The sequence below is a fragment of the Morchella importuna genome (genome assembly GCF_003444635.1).
Source record: "Morchella importuna strain M04M26 chromosome Unknown Morimp01GS017, whole genome shotgun sequence".
Classification (NCBI taxonomy): domain Eukaryota; kingdom Fungi; phylum Ascomycota; class Pezizomycetes; order Pezizales; family Morchellaceae; genus Morchella; species Morchella importuna.
In genome coordinates this window covers 616,138-633,520 of record NW_025763414.1, presented here as the reverse complement: position 1 = coordinate 633,520, position 17,383 = coordinate 616,138, and the positions used below count along the sequence as shown (strand labels likewise).

Genomic DNA, 17,383 nt, shown 5'->3' with positions numbered 1-17,383 from the left:
AGGGAGGGTGCGGCCTTAAGAAGGTGTTTGGGAGTGATCACGCGAGGGGAGAGAAGGATGGTGAAGAGAAGGAAGGAGGTGGGCACGCCGCCGTATAAGTGATGCAGATTCTCTCTGCGTTAGTGGAGGCGGAGGCGGTGATGGGTCTGAGCTAAACTAGTCAACCGTTGTTCTGGGTGGGGGACCGTGGAGGGTAAGAGGCTTGGTGAAGGAACAGTTTACTGGAGGGAAGGAGAGGATCTATGTAAGAGGAGAGGAAGAAGCCGGGAGTGAAGGGGCGCCCAGTGCGGAGAGAACTGTTGGGCTGTAGGCTATCGTGCTTGCTGGCTGGCTTGCTGGCTTCTAGTATCGTGGGGAATGACCTGCAAATCCCTCCACTCCCATTCACTACAACCCACACCCTGCAAACCTCATATCATTCCCATGGCACAGTATGTACATGTACCTACTATGGAGTGCACCACTGGCACGTACAGCCGCATTTGAAAAGTATTGGCACCTCCGAGCCAAACTCACGAGGCAGTCCTTTCTGCTTTTCAATTCTCATATTCGAGACAATTGCCAGAGAGAGCTGCAATGTCTCTATTGCGGTCATACCTATCAATAAGTTGAGTATGCGCGAGTGCCATGGTTTTTGGTGGGCCACAATTCATGAACGACTCAATATAGTAGGGTGCCAATACTTTTCGAATGCGGCTGTACATGTGCCTTACAATGTCATACATACTTCTATATCACCGATATCACCTATCGACTCTAGAGTTCCCTCCACATGTACGTATCTTCTGCCATACCAGTTACTCCGCACTACATTCCCTCATCCCTCATATTTGAAGGCCATTTCCACGGGCCGATAACACTCCTCTGCGCACTGACTGCAGCAAGACACAAACAGGCGCAAACACTCTCTGCAAACTCAACATGAATCGAGTGACCCCGCCGACGATAGAGTGGAGACTATGAATTATTATTATTACGCGGGTACGGGTGCACATCGGTTTAAGACACCACCACCGATTGCCGCCGTGATCTTGCTACCCCCGAGTCATACAACATCTCCCGGCAGCCGCCCCTCGCTTCGACTCCTGATCCTCCCGGTCGAGTATCGGTGAGTGAATGAGGGGAAGACTGAATCCGAACATCCAGGAACACATATCTGGATAGGGTAGGGCACATAGGAATCGTGAACCTCTTTGTAAGGTACCTCTGATCTGAGTTGATACAACAATCACTGTTATCGGAGCTCCCCCCCAATCCTTGACACCAACCCTCCACTCCCGGCAAAGTGTGTGTATGATTATGCAGGCCATGCAGGCCTTTATAAAAAACACCCCTTTCCCTTCCGGGTATCTGCCTCCTGCAGTGGAAACCAGCTGGAAACCGAGGAGCTTTTCCATCCTGTTTCCTTTCGTGGCGCAATAAAGAAAATCGCATATAAAACTGGGAATATCGCTCAATCTGCTTACCTGCGGTTCGTTCGTTCTTTTGGCCGGCGTGCGATTCGAGCCATCACAATCGTCTGCACAGCTGGCTGGCTTGAATTTCAATTTTATTTGATGAATAAATAAAATCAAGTAATAAAATCAAATTTTGCACAGCCCTTTAAGAAGGGATGATCATATCTGCGTGTTCGAGGTTTGAGGCGCTCCGTTTGTTGATACCGTGGTTCCTAGATTTGTGATGGTTACCTAGTGGTTGGTTCTTAATCATAGACTATCACTCGTGAGAATTTTCGACAGTGGTCGGCTTTATCGGGGAGGCTTAGCTAGCTCCGCCTGCAGCCCCCCTCAATTGATTTGTTACCAAATATAAAGCCGAGAAGTATATGTAGTCATCATAGCGCCTCATCTACTAATTTTCTGAGCTTATCGTGCTGCAGGCGCGGGAGAGTGGCACTAGTAATCCAGGGTTGGGCACGTACCTACACAAGCAGTTGCCTGGAGCACAACATCGTCATATAAAACGTTTCAAGTACCTACAACGTCATAGGAATTTCAGCACTTCAGCCTAGAGATCAAGCTCTACCGTTGAAACCTCAGTAGCCAAACTTCACGTGATCCAATAATTGAAGTGGCACTTACTACATAGTAAATAGTGGGGTAAATCCATCTCACTTCTCATAGCACAAGGACGATTTAACTCTACGTCACACTCTGGAGGAAAATAGAGATTTCCACCGATCAAAGGGCTCGCATTCGTCACTGGAAGAGGAGTGAGGTCAATGACCTCGTGGTAGGGGTTGAGAGTCCATTTCCCATGGGCCAGCGACTACAACTAATAAGGCCTATTCAAAATACCACAAGTTACTCCGGTAAACGGAATGATTATAGTATTAAATCCACCGGCAGAACCTGTATCGTCAGTTTTGTGTTGTTCAAACCGGAGAAGGGCATGAAACTGAGGCACTATGGATATGTACAGCCAAACCCTTTTGCACTGGTCTAGGCCTGAGTCTTAATATCTTGTGCCAGACTGGTCTGTCTCAGATTTTAAATAACCTATAGTTATATTTGACGCATTGCACCACCTTGAAGTAACAATTATAGCTATCGCTAACTTGCGGTGTCAATGGTTGCCCTGACCAAGCTCAAATAGAAGAGGGATGGTACCCCCCATCCCAAATAGGCCTTACAACTGTGCAAGATCTCTAGAATACTTTCACGAGGACTGTTAGAATGTGTTCAATATGCCCTCTGCAACTGCCTGGTAATTCATGTAGAATGTCGAGTCTCTTATTGTAAAAATCCAAACCTGGCGCACCTTTTTGGGCTCTTTTCACGGTCGTTTTAAACCCATACTCTTTAAATGTATGTATGCGTTGTCCTTAACTTTATAACTGTGCCAATATATAGCTCGTTGGTTCGTTCATCACTCTTGTGAAGTCACATCAAAGAAACACATGTTAAATTGAATGCTTTGGACACTTAACTAGTCTATAAGTATTCCGACTTTAATCACCTCGTCAACAATGCCTAACTCTAATACTACTCTATTTTAAATATAGTAAATCGGACCTGAACTTCGTAAAATAAAAAAAATATACACCTCAAGATGGCTTTTTAACTTTGTTTTCGGGAGCTTATTTGGCCCTCCTCCGCGTGGGTTAGGTATGATATCGATTAGATCTAGTACTCTGACATTAATGGTCATGAGAGCCGGATATATAGTAGGATGTTAGGGTTTAGCGAAGATTTTCTGGTCTATTTTCTTCTATAAAATAGTAGATTAACAAATCCCAGACGTAAAAGGACGATCTTCGACAGGAGGGTCGGGCAAGCTAGAAGGTAAGCTGCAGGTAGAATGTTCTAATAACTACTTAAGTGCTTGTTGGCACCATGTGTTTTTGTTTGTCTATAAAGATCGAATACAGCGAGCAAGAAATTACCAGTTTTCAAAGCCTCAAATGTAAATATTATTCATATATATATGGAGGCCCGGGAGCCCAGTGAGATGTTTCCAGCGTGTTCACGAATTTAAACTCATGATATCAGCTACAGAACTACAAGTACGCCTCTTTTCTGTTAGTATAGATGCGTATTTTACTTTAATTATTACGAGATCATAACTTACTATCTATACATACATGTAGCTTCGTACATGTACATGCAGTAGATGATCCACTCATTACCCAAGCCATGCACACATCTAGTCCGATGGGTCAGTTAAATATTCGCCATCTGCCGCTGCGCAGATCTCCGGAGCAATTAAGGGACTGTGCGCTGTGAATGTGCGCTGACAGGTCTCTACATGCATGTAGCTATATAATATTTAAAGTTTAGTGCCGGTATTTAGGACATGTGTTACCAAGCCTACATGTAGCTAAGCTCTCTGCGGCGGGCTCTTGTTCTAACCCTCAAATCACTGTTATCAGCACGACATACGTTTGCCTTGTCTCAAGCGTCCGATTTTTTTTTAGCTAGACTTTATGTTTTACCAAACTTACTTTCACGCCAAGACCTAGGATAGCTCTCGAAAAAAAAAGTCACATATCATGCCAGGGAAAGGAACAAACTCTTGATAAGTCTCCCTTCGACCCAATACCATCATTACATGGACCTATAATGAGCGATCAACAATATCTTTCTTGCGGACCGACACGAGAATATATCGAGAGCAATTACAGCCAGAGGTATCTCCCTTCCTGATGTCAACTAATTGCGAAACAGAGCTCGAGATGGTTTGACTACATGTATGTAGTATCGGGTGACATGGGCTTTGTATGTATCCATCCAGGTACTTGTCGTTCCACGTCTGGTGGCGTTCAGTATTTCGCGGATATATGTAGCTCCGAACACCCTGTCGGACGGGAAACGTGGGCTTACTCTACATGTTACTAAGTATGCTCGGGTCTGGTCGAGGTATCATGAGATGGCTAAAACTCAGTCTTGGAGTGAGACCAAGTGTAGTCTACACAATACGTTGATCGTCACTCGTCTCGTCCAATTGCTTCATTCCGACCAGAACTCAAAAGCGATATCGATCTTACTGCGGAAACGATCTTATACATCATACATCCAGCTATGAATATGTATACGCACGTTATCCCCAAACCAAAAAAAAAAAAAAAAAAAAAAAAAAAAAACAGGCCCCCAAGCCACCCCCAGCAGAACAGCTACAACACACACACAAAATAACTTACAACTCAGGCCCGTCTGTATAAGTCATGCAGTACAGTTCAGAGAATATATATCAAAAAAGGACTCCCCACAAAATTTTAACGCCAATGCCACCCACCGCTTTCCAGGTTACATTATGATTTCCAAGCCTTTCCCGTTGCCATCTGCAAGAAAGAAAAATCTCTTACTGCCTCTTAACGACCTCCTCCTCCTCGTCGCTAATCAGCCCGTCTAACTCAAACTCCTCCGCGTCCGCAATGCGCCGGTGCTCCCGTTCGCCTGCATATCCGTTTGCGGTGTTGGGTGTCTCCAGCGAAACGGGGATGTACTTCTTCTTCTCCTCGGGCTTGTTCACAACAAAGAGGTTGATAAGAACCATGGTGACTATCGCACATCAACACCTATTAGTTTCACTCCTACGCAACCAACAAAGCTAACAAAGGTGGGGTGGATTGGGGAACTCACAAAGATACAACAAAAACGCCAAGCTATATAACACGAGCAAGTAACTAACGTGATCGATGCCAACCGCATCCACGAGCGCCAATTGCTCCTCGTTTGCGCTCATAAAGATAAAGCCGCTCGCAAACAATAAATATGGCGGCAAATGCTGCCAGCTATTAATCTCACCCGTATCCTTCCTTGAGCCTAGCGTCGGCTTATCCTTCACCACAAATGCAATTTCGATGATCCTACTCAACCCAGCCGCCATCAGGGTGTATCCAAACACCTGATGGACCATTGTGCTGAGCATAAGGTGCTGGGGATGCGCGCTCATGGCCCAGCCCGTCAGGAAAATGACAATACCCGGTACCAGGTTGCGCTTATTGCCACGGGAGAGCCATAGGCCAAGAAGACCCGCGCAGGCCCAGACAATGCCCATGGACGTGTGTTGGATGTCGTTGTGCGCCCAGTTGTTGCCCCAGCGGTGCTCGGTGAAGGTGTTAATGATACCCCAGATTGTAATGACGAGGGAATCCCAAAACTCCTGCGAGCGGCCGGTGCGGGCGAGCCAGGCCTGGCCAACAAAGAGCATTAATGTCATGATCATGCCGTAGGCAATGAAGGAGCTGCCCATTATCTATTTTTTGGTTGTTAGTGGTACATGCACGGACAGGCTAGCTACTAGAGGGGTAATGATCGGAGACTCACGAAATGCGCTAGACACTGGCCCGTGTGGTCTGCATGGCAAAAGCCCATTCTGAACACAAGAAGAAAAACTCGTTAATACAATTATTTACCCACCATCACCACCAACACCACCGGGGAGAAAAAAACTCACGCTGTGATACCACCAAACAACATTTGTGTCCACGCTACCAAGGGCATGAGCTTCCCTATGACGCCATGCGTTTTGACCACCACGCCCCTCGCCCTGCCATGCCATCCCTTCTCCAGATGGCACTTGAGGTACACGCCGCCGGCGACCTGCATGCAAAGCATGAGCATGAGCGAGTTGGCGAACTTTGCATGTATGTTTGGCGCAAACTGGCGGCCCTTGTGCATGTGGCCCAAAAAGTAGCCCACGACGGCGATAGAGGTGCCGAGCACCTGCACGGGGACGTGCCAGCGGCTGCGCACGATCCCGAGCACCATCCCCGTCGGGAAGATGACCCCGAAGGAGGCGAGCATGGCGAATATGTGCAGCCAGAGTATGCTGTCAAGGGGGTCCGGCGAAATTACGGAGCCCTCGGGAACGGCGTCGGAGGCATGTTCGTGGGCGCTGGCGCCGCGGGCGAGTAGCATGGCGGCGGCGGCGGCGAGCAGCCCGCCCCGGAGCGTGCTACTGCTGTTGGGCATTTTTTGTGGTTGGTGGGACGGACTTGGTAGTCTGTTTCTGGAATTCCGAGGATTTTCTGGAGCTCTCTCTCTTTGCTTTTGCCTTTACAACTGGGCTCGTGCAGGAAAGTGAATGGATGGATAGATATTTGCCCAGACCGGACTGCAGCAGGTGTGTGGGTAGAACAACGACAAGACTCTTAGCAGTGACTGAGGGGGTGGGTGGGTGGGTATATCTGTGTGATATTCCGCAGCTCAGCAGTAGAACTGTTTCGTGGGTACGTAGTACTGAATAGTGAGTGTATGGAAGATATCAACAACAACACCAACGTACAACAACAACACCTGTCAACAACAACAAGAGAGGCCTTGATAGATTGCGAGGACATTCCCCCGGCGTTATGTAGCTGACCGCTGACCGCTGCCCTCGCTTCTCCCAGCCCTTGCGCACAGGAAAAGCCGAACACCCGAGCCGCAGGAAAAAGAGAAGGTCGAGGCTTGGCACCTTCTTGATACTTACCAGGGTCACGTGATTGGCTGGAATAGCAGTAGTAAGCTAATCAATGATTAATCACCGTTGAGAGCCATGTGTTGCTCGCTGCCTTATCGAGATGGGCTGAGAATGAGATTGGAGATAGCAGATCCCGGCCCGTTTTGTGTGTTCTTCTGAGCACGGTTCAGCGTCCACTCAGCGCGGGGAATTAGTAAACGTGCGAGGGTGCCGGTAGCGAGTGTTACTTTGCTTGTATCTACATATGTGGTTTAGTCCGCACGGGACTAATATGTGCAGGATATCATTACCCCCCTCCCCAAACCAAATCCGCCCTCTATATAAAAACTCCATTAAAAATCACAACCATAGAAAAAGAATATTCACAACCACAAATAAAAACAAAAATCTAATAAAACTGCACTACGCACTATGGTGCCGAAGAAATCTCATTCAGCTTCTGCAGCACCAGCGATAGTGACTTGTCCTTGAGCACCTTATTCTCCGCCGCCGTGAACTTGCCCAGCACATAGTCGCTCACCACCTGGCTGTCACGGCTCACCGGGCGCCCAATGCCAACCCCGATCCGCGTAAAGTCCTACACCGGAAACACAAAGACACCGTCAGCACAACACATCCCCCAAATCCCCAATCCCCATTTCCCAATCCCCATTCCCCAAACACAACGTCAAACCCTCCCACCCCCTCAAATAAAACTCAAAACATACCTTCGTCCCCAACGCCGCAATAATACTAATCAGCCCATTATGGCCCCCCGCGCTCCCCGTCCTCTTGACCTTGACGGCGCCCAGCGCAACCTCCATCTCGTCATGCACAACCACCAGCACCGCGCGGTCCCGCTCCGCGGGGTCGAGACCGGACAGGAATGTGCGCCACGCGCGGTTGACGCCCGCGCCGGAGATGTTCATGAGCGACTTGCTCTGCCAGAGCGTGTAGGTGGGGTCGGCGTCGTGGGTTGCGAGGTCGCCGCTGTGTGGCTTGCTTTTGCGGAAGGGTGTGTGGCCGAGGGTGTCGCGGAGGAGGGTGGTGATGGTGTGGCCTGCGGAATGGCGGGTGGAGAGGTAGGCGCCGGGGTTGCCGATGGAGCAGACCTGGAGGGGGGGAGTTAGCGGGGGAGGGGAGAGCGGGGGAGGGGAGCCCCGGGGGGGGGGGGGGATGGGGACATACGAGAACTTTGCGGTCCATTGAGATGGGTGTATTATGAAAAGATCTAGAGAGTGTGATTATGGTGGGAGGGAGCGTAATTGTGGTGGGGGGGAATCGGCAGAGGGTGCGGGTGAGGAGGTGCATTTTAAGGGTGGTTTTTTTTTGGTTGGTTTGACTCTTTGAGTTTGATGGTGATGATGCACTGCCGGCGGTTGGAATACTATGACGCATGGGTAAGTCAGTCAGTCAGTGACGGTGTTTGATACATACATAGCCCCCCCGGGCTTGAGCGCCATGGAACAGTGAGTACATCTTGTGAAGTGACTCAACTAGCTAGCTGGAGGTATCATACCTTCTTTGTAATTGTAGCGCGTGGTAGTGTAGTCTGGGTATTTCGTGATTATCGATTTAATTTTTTTGTCGGCGCTGCGCAGTCGCAGTCAAAGTCAAGTTCGAGTCATGATCAAGGTTTAGGTTGTGAGTTTAATTTTTTGATATCGCGCATTAGTCATCACGCCGGCGCCCCGCGCTGTGCTGCAAGCTGCAGGAAAAGAAAAAAAAAAGTTCATCTCTTGGCCTGCGGACCGCGCGCGGTCGTGCCCTTCCAAAAAATTCCAAACCGATCTGCGAGCGCACGGGCACGGACGGTCTTCTAGAAGAAGGTTAAATTTTTTTTTTTGCGTGCTTGGCGGGTGGGATGAGGGATGTGGGGGTTGTGATCATTGACGTCGTTGTACTGATGATGTTTCGGTGTTTCGGTGTTTGTGAGTTGGCGGGTTGCTTGTAAACATGTCTGTAGCCAGCTGTGTAGCTATGTAGGTGGAGATGTTTCGAACTGTTGTTTCGGACAGGAGACGAGTCAGCAGTGAGGTGGCAGAGCAAGTGTGTAAACGTGCTCTTCTAGGTACATCTCTATCTATATCCATACATGTAGATATGCACGGTATCTGCGCTGGCCATGGTACTACTCTAAACTGATCTACTCCCCTGACTATCTCAGCTGCATATCTCCAGATCTGGATCTCGCTGGATCTGCCTGCGCACCATACAAGCTTGCCTCCCAGGGCGGCCAATTATGCTACCTAGGATTAAACTTTCTGTAGCGACACTTTAAACTTTTACCCCGTGTATAGCGTGCGCAAAGTGCAGTTCTACACTTTTGTCCCCCCCCCAAGGCTTTCCGAGTCCAAAAGTTAGGGCTGAGGAGCTAGAGGGTAGAGGTAGAGGGGGGGCGGTTTCATTTGTGTTGACTGTTGCCTGAGGGCATCGATCATGCAACACCCGTAACTGTACCTACATACATCCGGCATCCAATGAGGGCGGAAATATCTACGATATCGATCTGGACGCAACATCTCGCAAGGTGTTGAGACAGCACTGCGGTAGGTACCTACATACATGTAGATAGAGTAGAGCATAGAGTACAGAGAGAAATCCGCCTCACTGAGGCCTCTGGCTAGCTAGCTAGATAGAGTTATGCAGCGCCGGCATGCAGGTCTGGTAGAGTACCGGAATATTCACCACGTGAAAAAGCCACCCGCAGCACTCGGTCAAGCTCCAAACGTCAAAAAAGCTTAATCGCCTCCCCCCACGCGGGCCCCGGCTCGGACCCTGAGTATACTGTATGTAGAACGGAATAGGGAGGGTATGGAGGACATCGGACGAAGCCAAGTGCCGCCGGGCGGTCGCACAACATCCAGAGAAAGACGCCGCCTCGTTCTTCGCAGGATATTAACGATCGCAGCCTTCGCTCGCCTCGCTCCTCCCCTTCCCCGCGGCGGGAGTGGAGATTGCCGAGTCGAGTAGGTAGCTGGAGGGTGGAGTCGTGAAGTCGAGCGGTGCGCAGGTAGGCAGGCAGGAATAGTAACCACCTCCTCTGCTCTAACTCGCTTGCCTTGCATTGATACGACGATGGGGGGGGGGGGGGGGCGGGTCTCTACTCTGGTGGTTCAAGAAGGCTTCCTGCCGTTTTCAGCGCACAGCAGAAAAGAAAGAAGAAATGTTTTCCCGCCCTAGCTGTGCGATGTGATTGGATCGTCAGAACTCAAAAAAATGCCACTCCACTCCTTCCCCTAGAGCTATTTATAGCCAGCCTTCTTCATCATCCTCGCTTGTGCTTGTGCCTGTGGTACGAGAGCAAAAATGGTGGAGTGGAAAAGCAGAAAGTGGGAAAGACAGCCATGATTCGTCGCACAGGGAGATTGTGGGACCGTGGTTTTGGGTTTTTTTTAATGCCACAGCCTGCGGGAGGGGGGGGGGGGGGGAGAGCTCGAGGGGGAGGAGAGAGAGAGTTATAAATAAAACAGCAAAGTAATTTAAGTCGATAACATAACCATAAACGAGCCACAAAGTATGTATAAACGAAGCACGTAACACCGATGCATGAGCAATTGGCATAACACGGCGAATATACGATACGATACACGATACACGATAGGACGACTCGGGAGATGAGAGTGGTACAGACAGTGTGTGGAGTAGTTATGTATGTTGGTCATTGATATCGTATTGGATTATTGATCATCATCCAGAACCTACCTACCTACCTACTCCACTCGATCCATCCATGGCCGTGAGGTGTTGCAATTGAGGCACAGACAGCTTTCTAGCTAGACATGAGCTCTCCCCAGTCACAACTGAACCCTACATCCCCCCAATTCCCGACTCGACTTCCGGCTTTCCAGGTCCACACATGTATGTACGCACTCGAGTCCAAAACACCTGATGGTTAGGCACATACGATCTCGTATCGTCCCGTGCGTGGGGTATTTTTACACGACTCCACCCTGCGCTGCACAGCGGACCAGACGAACCGGATATCCGAAGAAGACGACGAAGACGACGACGAATGCCCCCCCGCCGGGCGGGCCGGGCGGGGTTTATCCGAGATCGACAGTTAGATGGTTAGATGTGCAGCTAGCTATATAGAGTCATTGGGGGGATTAGAGGTTATCGATTGGCGGGGCCGGTGTTTCGGAGTTTGATTGGGGAGGCGCGAGGTATTGGGGGGGGGGGGGGGGGGGGGAAGGATGGAGAAGTGATGATAATAGGAGTTTGAGGTATTTTGGGGGGTTTGTGGGTGTCTCTAGTAGATGGATGGGGTTTGTAGAGTCTGTGCACGGCGCGTGTGTGTGTGGGGATGTGGGAAAGTTGCTCTATGTATCAGATACTCTACTTGATATTGGGGGTGTTCCGGGATGGGATGGGATGGGATACATATGGAGCTTTGGTGGGCGGTGTTCTGTTCCTAATAACGGGTCTTCTTGGCTATGGAGGGTATTTGGAGTCTACTCTTGCATCTACATATCTACAGGGAAAGAAAGTAAAAAGTCGATATGGGAAAAAGTATAACCATGGTATTTAATATTTATGCTTCAACCCTTCCTTCCCCCGCAGCAGCTAGCTATGCGGTTGCCCCATTCAGGACCCTCGAAACATATCACCTTCAAGGAGAAGAAGCTTGATTTAGCCTTATATAATAATGCAGCATCCGCAAGGGCTGTCGGCGCTTTTTTTCTTTCTTTTTTTCGTGGATGAAATCAAATCATGGGAAAGGTTGTGCAATTGTTTCCCTGTAGGAGTATTTTAGCCTTCCCGGGACCTCCCAAACGCTTATTCTTGTTTTTCTGGATTATGCCCGTCCTCGGTGCTTAGTATAGTACTGCGGTAGACGGTTGTTCCGAGACACCATCTCTGGTTAATCCGAGAGGTTCAAAGGAAGGAGGGCTGTATGTAGAAAAGTAACGCAATAGTAATAATTGCCACTTTGAGTTTAGGTCCCAGATTTTTGGGGGGATCAATGATACGACCTCCCCCAACACGCTTAGTCAGGATGAAAGGGGAACAAAACACCGTCATGCAGATCCATGGAGTCTAGCTGACACACATCGAGACTTGTCGCTCAGACAGCAAGATGTCGACATGTGGGGTATAATAATTTCCGACGAGGGATGAAAATAGGTAGTGACGTTTTTGTTCTTGTTCAAAATGATGGATTTGTAAAAAGCAGCTCAGCACATGCTGGAGCCAGCTCCCCACCCACCACCACCCCCCGCCCCGCCCCACCGCCTGGCTGGTAACTGTAAATTGTTGAGACGCTTGTAAATTGCAAGGCATGTTCGGTAGGTAGCTCCCCGCGGCGTAAGCAGCATGTAAGTCGCAAAAGATGCAACAGGCCCTAGTGTAGGGTCCGCCTAGAGTAGAGTGCAGGGCAGGCAGGGTCCCGGTTGAGAGATCCCTTACAACCAGGATTCCCTATCTCTAAAAGTCATTGTAAGTAAGCATGCTGTCTGTCCCTGAAATCACATTCCCATCTGGAGACGAGCAAAAGTGAAAGAAAGAAAAAAAACGCCCCGCCGCAGAGGCGAAATGATGCGATCCCCAAGTGTCGGAAAGTGTCACCAGGGTGAAAAAGCCATGAGGAATGACGTTGATCCCCTAGGTAAGAAATGTTCATGCATTATGATAATGCCAACATGAACAGCAGCGCTCCCCACGCACAGCAGATACCAACGGATTAAGTACTCTTTGCGAGTACATGTGCAGGTGGTATCTGAAGATGGGAGTGGCACTGCTGTGAATCCCGTGATGCTACCACGGCGGAGGGCTTCGAAATCTGGCTGTGCATGCTGCCTGCTTGCTGCACGGAATGGGTTGGTCCGGATTCCACCTTCTCAACAGGAGCCTCAAAGTCATATGTGGAGAGAGAGAGAGAGACCGCAGTAAACTCGCACACTCTAGAACTCGTGAGAGAGAGGGAATGGGGAAAGTACTGGCGCATCACGGCGTGTGAGGTTTTGACAGGGTTTGATCCTCCAGGGGTTATCCGCCTGTGATAGAAGCTCACGACAGGACATCCCAGACATTCTGAAACATCTCTTTTCCAGCGAGGAAGGACTTCTTTCTCTTCCCACCCCCAGCTTTTTTGGTTCTGTATCCTGTTCTTCACACCCCCAGTATTTTTTCTTCCCACTGTAACCGCCGGCATCAAGCCCAAACGTTCATTGGCCCCACGGAATTTCTGCGCGGAGCTTGACTGGAGGCTTGCTCTTTCGTTCAGTTCAGCAGGCCCGTTTCTTTTCAATTATCTGGGCTGGTCTGGTTGGTTTAAACTGCACCCCTCACCAAACAATTCGCTCTTCTTTCCCACCCCTCCCGCCCTCTTCTCTCTTTTTCTCGATCTCTGCCTTTCTTCACCCTTGGCTCTGTGAGTCGAATATTTTTCTTTTCTTATTTTTCAACTCTTCGGGCTGACCCCTAATATTCCTCTGGTCGTTATTGATTTTCAGAGAGACGACGTTTCTCTCCCCCACCCCCTCCATCATCTGCTGTTAAATATCTTGTTCCCAGCGGTTTCCCATCCTCGTATCGCTGGTGCTCCAGCTGCTGCAGGGCTGCACTCTATCTCGTACCTGCCTTAGCCGTTTGCCACCCCGACTTGTCAGTACAAAGAAAGGAAGCCTTGTACTATCGTTTCTGTCTATATCTCGGTGTGTGAGTTTCTGTGTGTGTGCATCTTAGTGTGTGTGTGCGTGTGTGTGTGGGTGTGGGTGTCTCGAGCAGGAACAAAAACAAACAGCTCTCTATATTCGCCCTGTTCATACACGTTCTTCCCTTATTTTTTCGCTTCAGGGAATCGTCTCGGAACCTCACCCCCCCTCCCCCTCCACTCCCCTCCCTACCACCACCCCCCTTCGGTGCTGCACGTCAACTGTCGACGACAACGCCTGCAAGTTCCTCTGTCTGGCTTTCTCCAGCCTGCTTGCTGCTGCTGCTGCTGCTGCTGCCTACAACCTATCTACTCTAATTTCAATACATACCTTCTTCTTCTTCTCTTTCCCTTCCTTCCCTTCCAGCCTATCTGTGCAAGGAAGGATCCGTGCGTCGTGGTACTGCACATATTTTTTCTTTCATATTTTTTCTTCTCTTTTTTTTTATCTTTTAAAATTTTCTGCACATCCTCTTTCTTATATATTATCTTGGTGATAAAAAAGAAGTCTGCCTTAATCCTCCCATCCCGGCATACCTACATCCTACCACCACATTCATAGACTATCACTCCACGACGTTGCTGGTCATCGACGACAACTTGTCATCACCACTATGGCTACCCTCGCATCAAAGAGCCAGTACATCCACCACCCGCCGCATGCCGGTTCACACTTCAACAACACGCCCCCGTCGGCCGCCTCGATCCTCACGCAGCCGTCGCCGACAAACTCGGAGTTCTCCGAGGGGCAAGGACTGCTAGATGAAGTTCGGTGAGATACAACAACGACCCTTTCCCTCCTCTTTCACCTCTTTGTGTGTGTTGTGCTGAACGGTTTTTTCATGGATATCAGATCGTGGGATGAGCGAAAGGTGGGGGAGTGGCTGAGAAGTATTGACTTCGCAAAGTATGAGAACGACTTTGAGGAGAACAACATCACGGGCGAGGCACTGCTGGAATGCGATCACTCGGTGCTGAAGGAGCTTGGTATCAAAAAGGTTGGGGACAGGGTCCGTATCGTGGTTGCGATCAAGGCCCTGAGGACCCGGGCCTACGGTAACGGGAAGAAGCGCAATCGGGTATGTTTCAATCGAGCCAGTTTCTAAACGCACCCCAGGGACTTACGTAGTGTTCTTTTTCTCCGTTTTCTAGGACACTTTGGCGGCGCTAGATAACCTGCCAAACTACCGCTCAAACACACACTCGCTGTATAATCTCACGCCCCCGGGGAACAGCAAGAGGTACTCAAGAACACTGCCCTTAGATTCTGTATCATCAACGCTTACTGGAGCGAGCTATAACCGCCCCGATAGTCCGAGTGAAAATGAATACCCGCGTTCGTATGGTAACCGTGCGCCGAACCCCCGGAGCATGATGAGCCCGCCGCTGGAGACGTCGAGGTCAACAGGATTCTACCCGACGACGCCGGGGCACCCGTCCCGCACCCCCAAGACGCCCTATGGCGAGTATGGCAATAAGGGCCCGCTCAACTCACCGCAGGTTCGTATACATAATCATAAGTCGTCATCCAGCTTGGATGGGATAATGAGTATTGACGTTGTCCGACAGGTAAGTCGTTCATTGAGTATTCCAAGGTGTTGTGTTTTAAAGTGAGCAAAACCCCTAATTGCGAGCCGTTTTGTTAGAATTGTATCAAAGTTATTGGTGACGGAGGTGAATCACGGGTGGTTGAAATCAGTGGGTGTAATACGGCGGAGGCCATCAAGAAGAAGATTGTCAAGAAGTTTAGCGGATCTATGGATGGATGGGCACAGTACTGCATCTACAACATTGAGCAGGAGCAGGGGCGGGAAATCGCCCGCAATGTTTCTGATAAGGAGCTGCTTCAGATCTCGCAAGATGTCAGCCGTCCGGAGCGGGCAAGGCTTATCCTCCGAAGGAGAGGGCTGCCGCCATCACCGCAGTCGACTGAATTCCTTGCGGCCCAGCAAATTGCCCGGGAACAGCAGGACTCCGCCTTTAAGAGCACTGCTGATGCTATAAATGGCAATGCGAACAAGCCAAAGGTAGCGTCGCTGACAGGAAAGCCTCCACATGAAATCCGGCCCATATCACCAGGGCTATCGCCCTATTCAACAGCTTTAGAATCGCCTGCTTCACCTGGGCTATCGCCTCAGGGTATCAATCACAAATCAAAGAAGATTGCCGCTTTCTTCGGGCAGCGCCCACCTAGTGAACTTATTAGTTCGAACTTGGCTGAGTATTTCCCTGACCATGAACCCAAATCCCTGGAACGGACTGTACGCAATTCTATCCGACGATCAACAAGGATGAGCAGGTACAACAGACTTAGTGTGGCTACTACAAGAAGTTATGCCTCAAGTCATCTTAGTCTTAGTGATGTACCGCCAATACCTAGCGTCGGTGATGCATGGTTGAATGCTAGTCCTTCTGGCGCATACCCGCCCTCATTAGGTGGCAGGAACTCAAGACCGGGCTCGATTCGCAAGTCGTTCCTCCCGTCAACCTCATTTTCGGCTGATCATCGGGATTCGCTGGTTCCCGTGTATGAGGAGGACGACGGTGCTACCTTGCCCGGTAGCAGGAAGAGCTACACATCATTTAACAACAGCAGCCAGGAGACCCTCAGGATGGGTGCTGTCGATGTTGTTGTAACAGATACCGATAACGAGAGCACGATCAATGGGTCAACTCTCGGAAGTTATGTCATGGATCAAAGCAGCGGGCTTAGCACTCCTGCAACGGAGGTCTTTGATCCCCGTATGAGTGGTATCAACCAATTCCTCAATACCGATGATTCGGAAGAGGATGAAGACGAAGACGAAGACGAAGATCAGGAGGCAGAGGAGAACTGGAGTGAATTGAGGTGGATGAAGGGTGCTTTGATTGGTGCTGGGTCTTTTGGAAGTGTCTTCTTGGCACTCAACGCACTCACTGGAGAGCTCATGGCCGTGAAGCAGGTTGAGATGCCTTCTGCCGGAAAGGAGGACGCTCGCAAGAAGTCCATGGTGGAAGCTCTGCAGAGAGAGATTGAGCTGTTGAAAGATATGCAGCACCCTAACATTGTGCAGTATCTTGGTTCTAGCAACGAGGACGACTCGCTCAACATTTTCCTCGAGTACGTTCCTGGTGGCTCGGTAGCGGCGTTGCTTAACAATTATGGCCCTCTCAAAGAGCCTCTTATTCGTAACTTTGTTCGCCAAATCCTTACAGGTCTAGCGTATCTGCACAACAAGGATATCATCCATCGAGATATCAAGGGAGCTAATGTTCTGGTCGATAACAAGGGTGGGATTAAGATCTCTGATTTCGGTATCTCAAAGAAAGTTGAGGCTGGGCTCCTGACGTCATCATCAAATCACCGTCCTTCGCTCCAAGGATCTGTTTTCTGGATGGCACCGGAAGTTGTCAAGCAGACTTCTTACACGCTCAAGGCAGATATTTGGTCCCTTGGGTGTCTTATTGTTGAGATGTTTACTGGAAGCCATCCCTACCCAGATTGCTCGCAGCTCCAGGCTATATTCAAGATTGGTACGGGAGGATCAGCACCGACCATCCCGCAGAAGAGCACAGCGGAGGCGAAGCAATTTTTGGGCCAGACATTTGAGCTTGACCACAACAAGAGACCAACTGCCGACGAACTGCTATTAAATCCGTTCATGACTCCGATGGTCGGTGCAGGCTCTCAGAACGATTGAGGATTTGATGGACAAAGATGATGAATTGTTAACGAACTTTGGATTTGGATTTGGTTTTTTTTTTTTATATATAAATATTTCCTATTACTACTATTTAGGTGTACGAGTTGACGCCGTATTTATTTCTTCTTATGGACTATTTTTTTCTTCTTTTTTTTCTTCC

At 49.5% G+C, this 17,383-nt stretch overlaps 3 protein-coding genes across 3 annotated transcripts; 1 reads left to right on the top strand and 2 right to left on the bottom strand.

The window, feature by feature from the left end:
• Positions 1-4,800: 4,800 nt before the first annotated feature.
• On the bottom strand, positions 4,801-6,416 carry LAJ45_06067 (uncharacterized protein; the record flags this gene model as incomplete). The annotated part of the gene is made up of 4 exons (XM_046115635.1): positions 4,801-5,000; positions 5,082-5,697; positions 5,769-5,817; positions 5,899-6,416. The coding sequence occupies 4 exons, from the start codon at positions 6,414-6,416 to the stop codon at positions 4,801-4,803; spliced, it is 1,383 nt and encodes a 460-aa protein (XP_045971219.1).
• An 899-nt stretch (positions 6,417-7,315) lies between these two features.
• On the bottom strand, positions 7,316-8,091 carry LAJ45_06066 (uncharacterized protein; the record flags this gene model as incomplete). Its single annotated transcript, XM_046115634.1, has 3 exons — positions 7,316-7,483; positions 7,614-7,997; positions 8,074-8,091. The coding sequence occupies 3 exons, from the start codon at positions 8,089-8,091 to the stop codon at positions 7,316-7,318; spliced, it is 570 nt and encodes a 189-aa protein (XP_045971218.1).
• A 6,063-nt stretch (positions 8,092-14,154) lies between these two features.
• LAJ45_06065 (uncharacterized protein) lies at positions 14,155-17,220 on the top strand (the record flags this gene model as incomplete). Its single annotated transcript, XM_046115633.1, has 5 exons — positions 14,155-14,312; positions 14,394-14,619; positions 14,693-14,781; positions 14,854-15,109; positions 15,187-17,220. The coding sequence occupies 5 exons, from the start codon at positions 14,155-14,157 to the stop codon at positions 17,218-17,220; spliced, it is 2,763 nt and encodes a 920-aa protein (XP_045971217.1).
• Between the last annotated feature and the right edge of the window lie 163 nt (positions 17,221-17,383).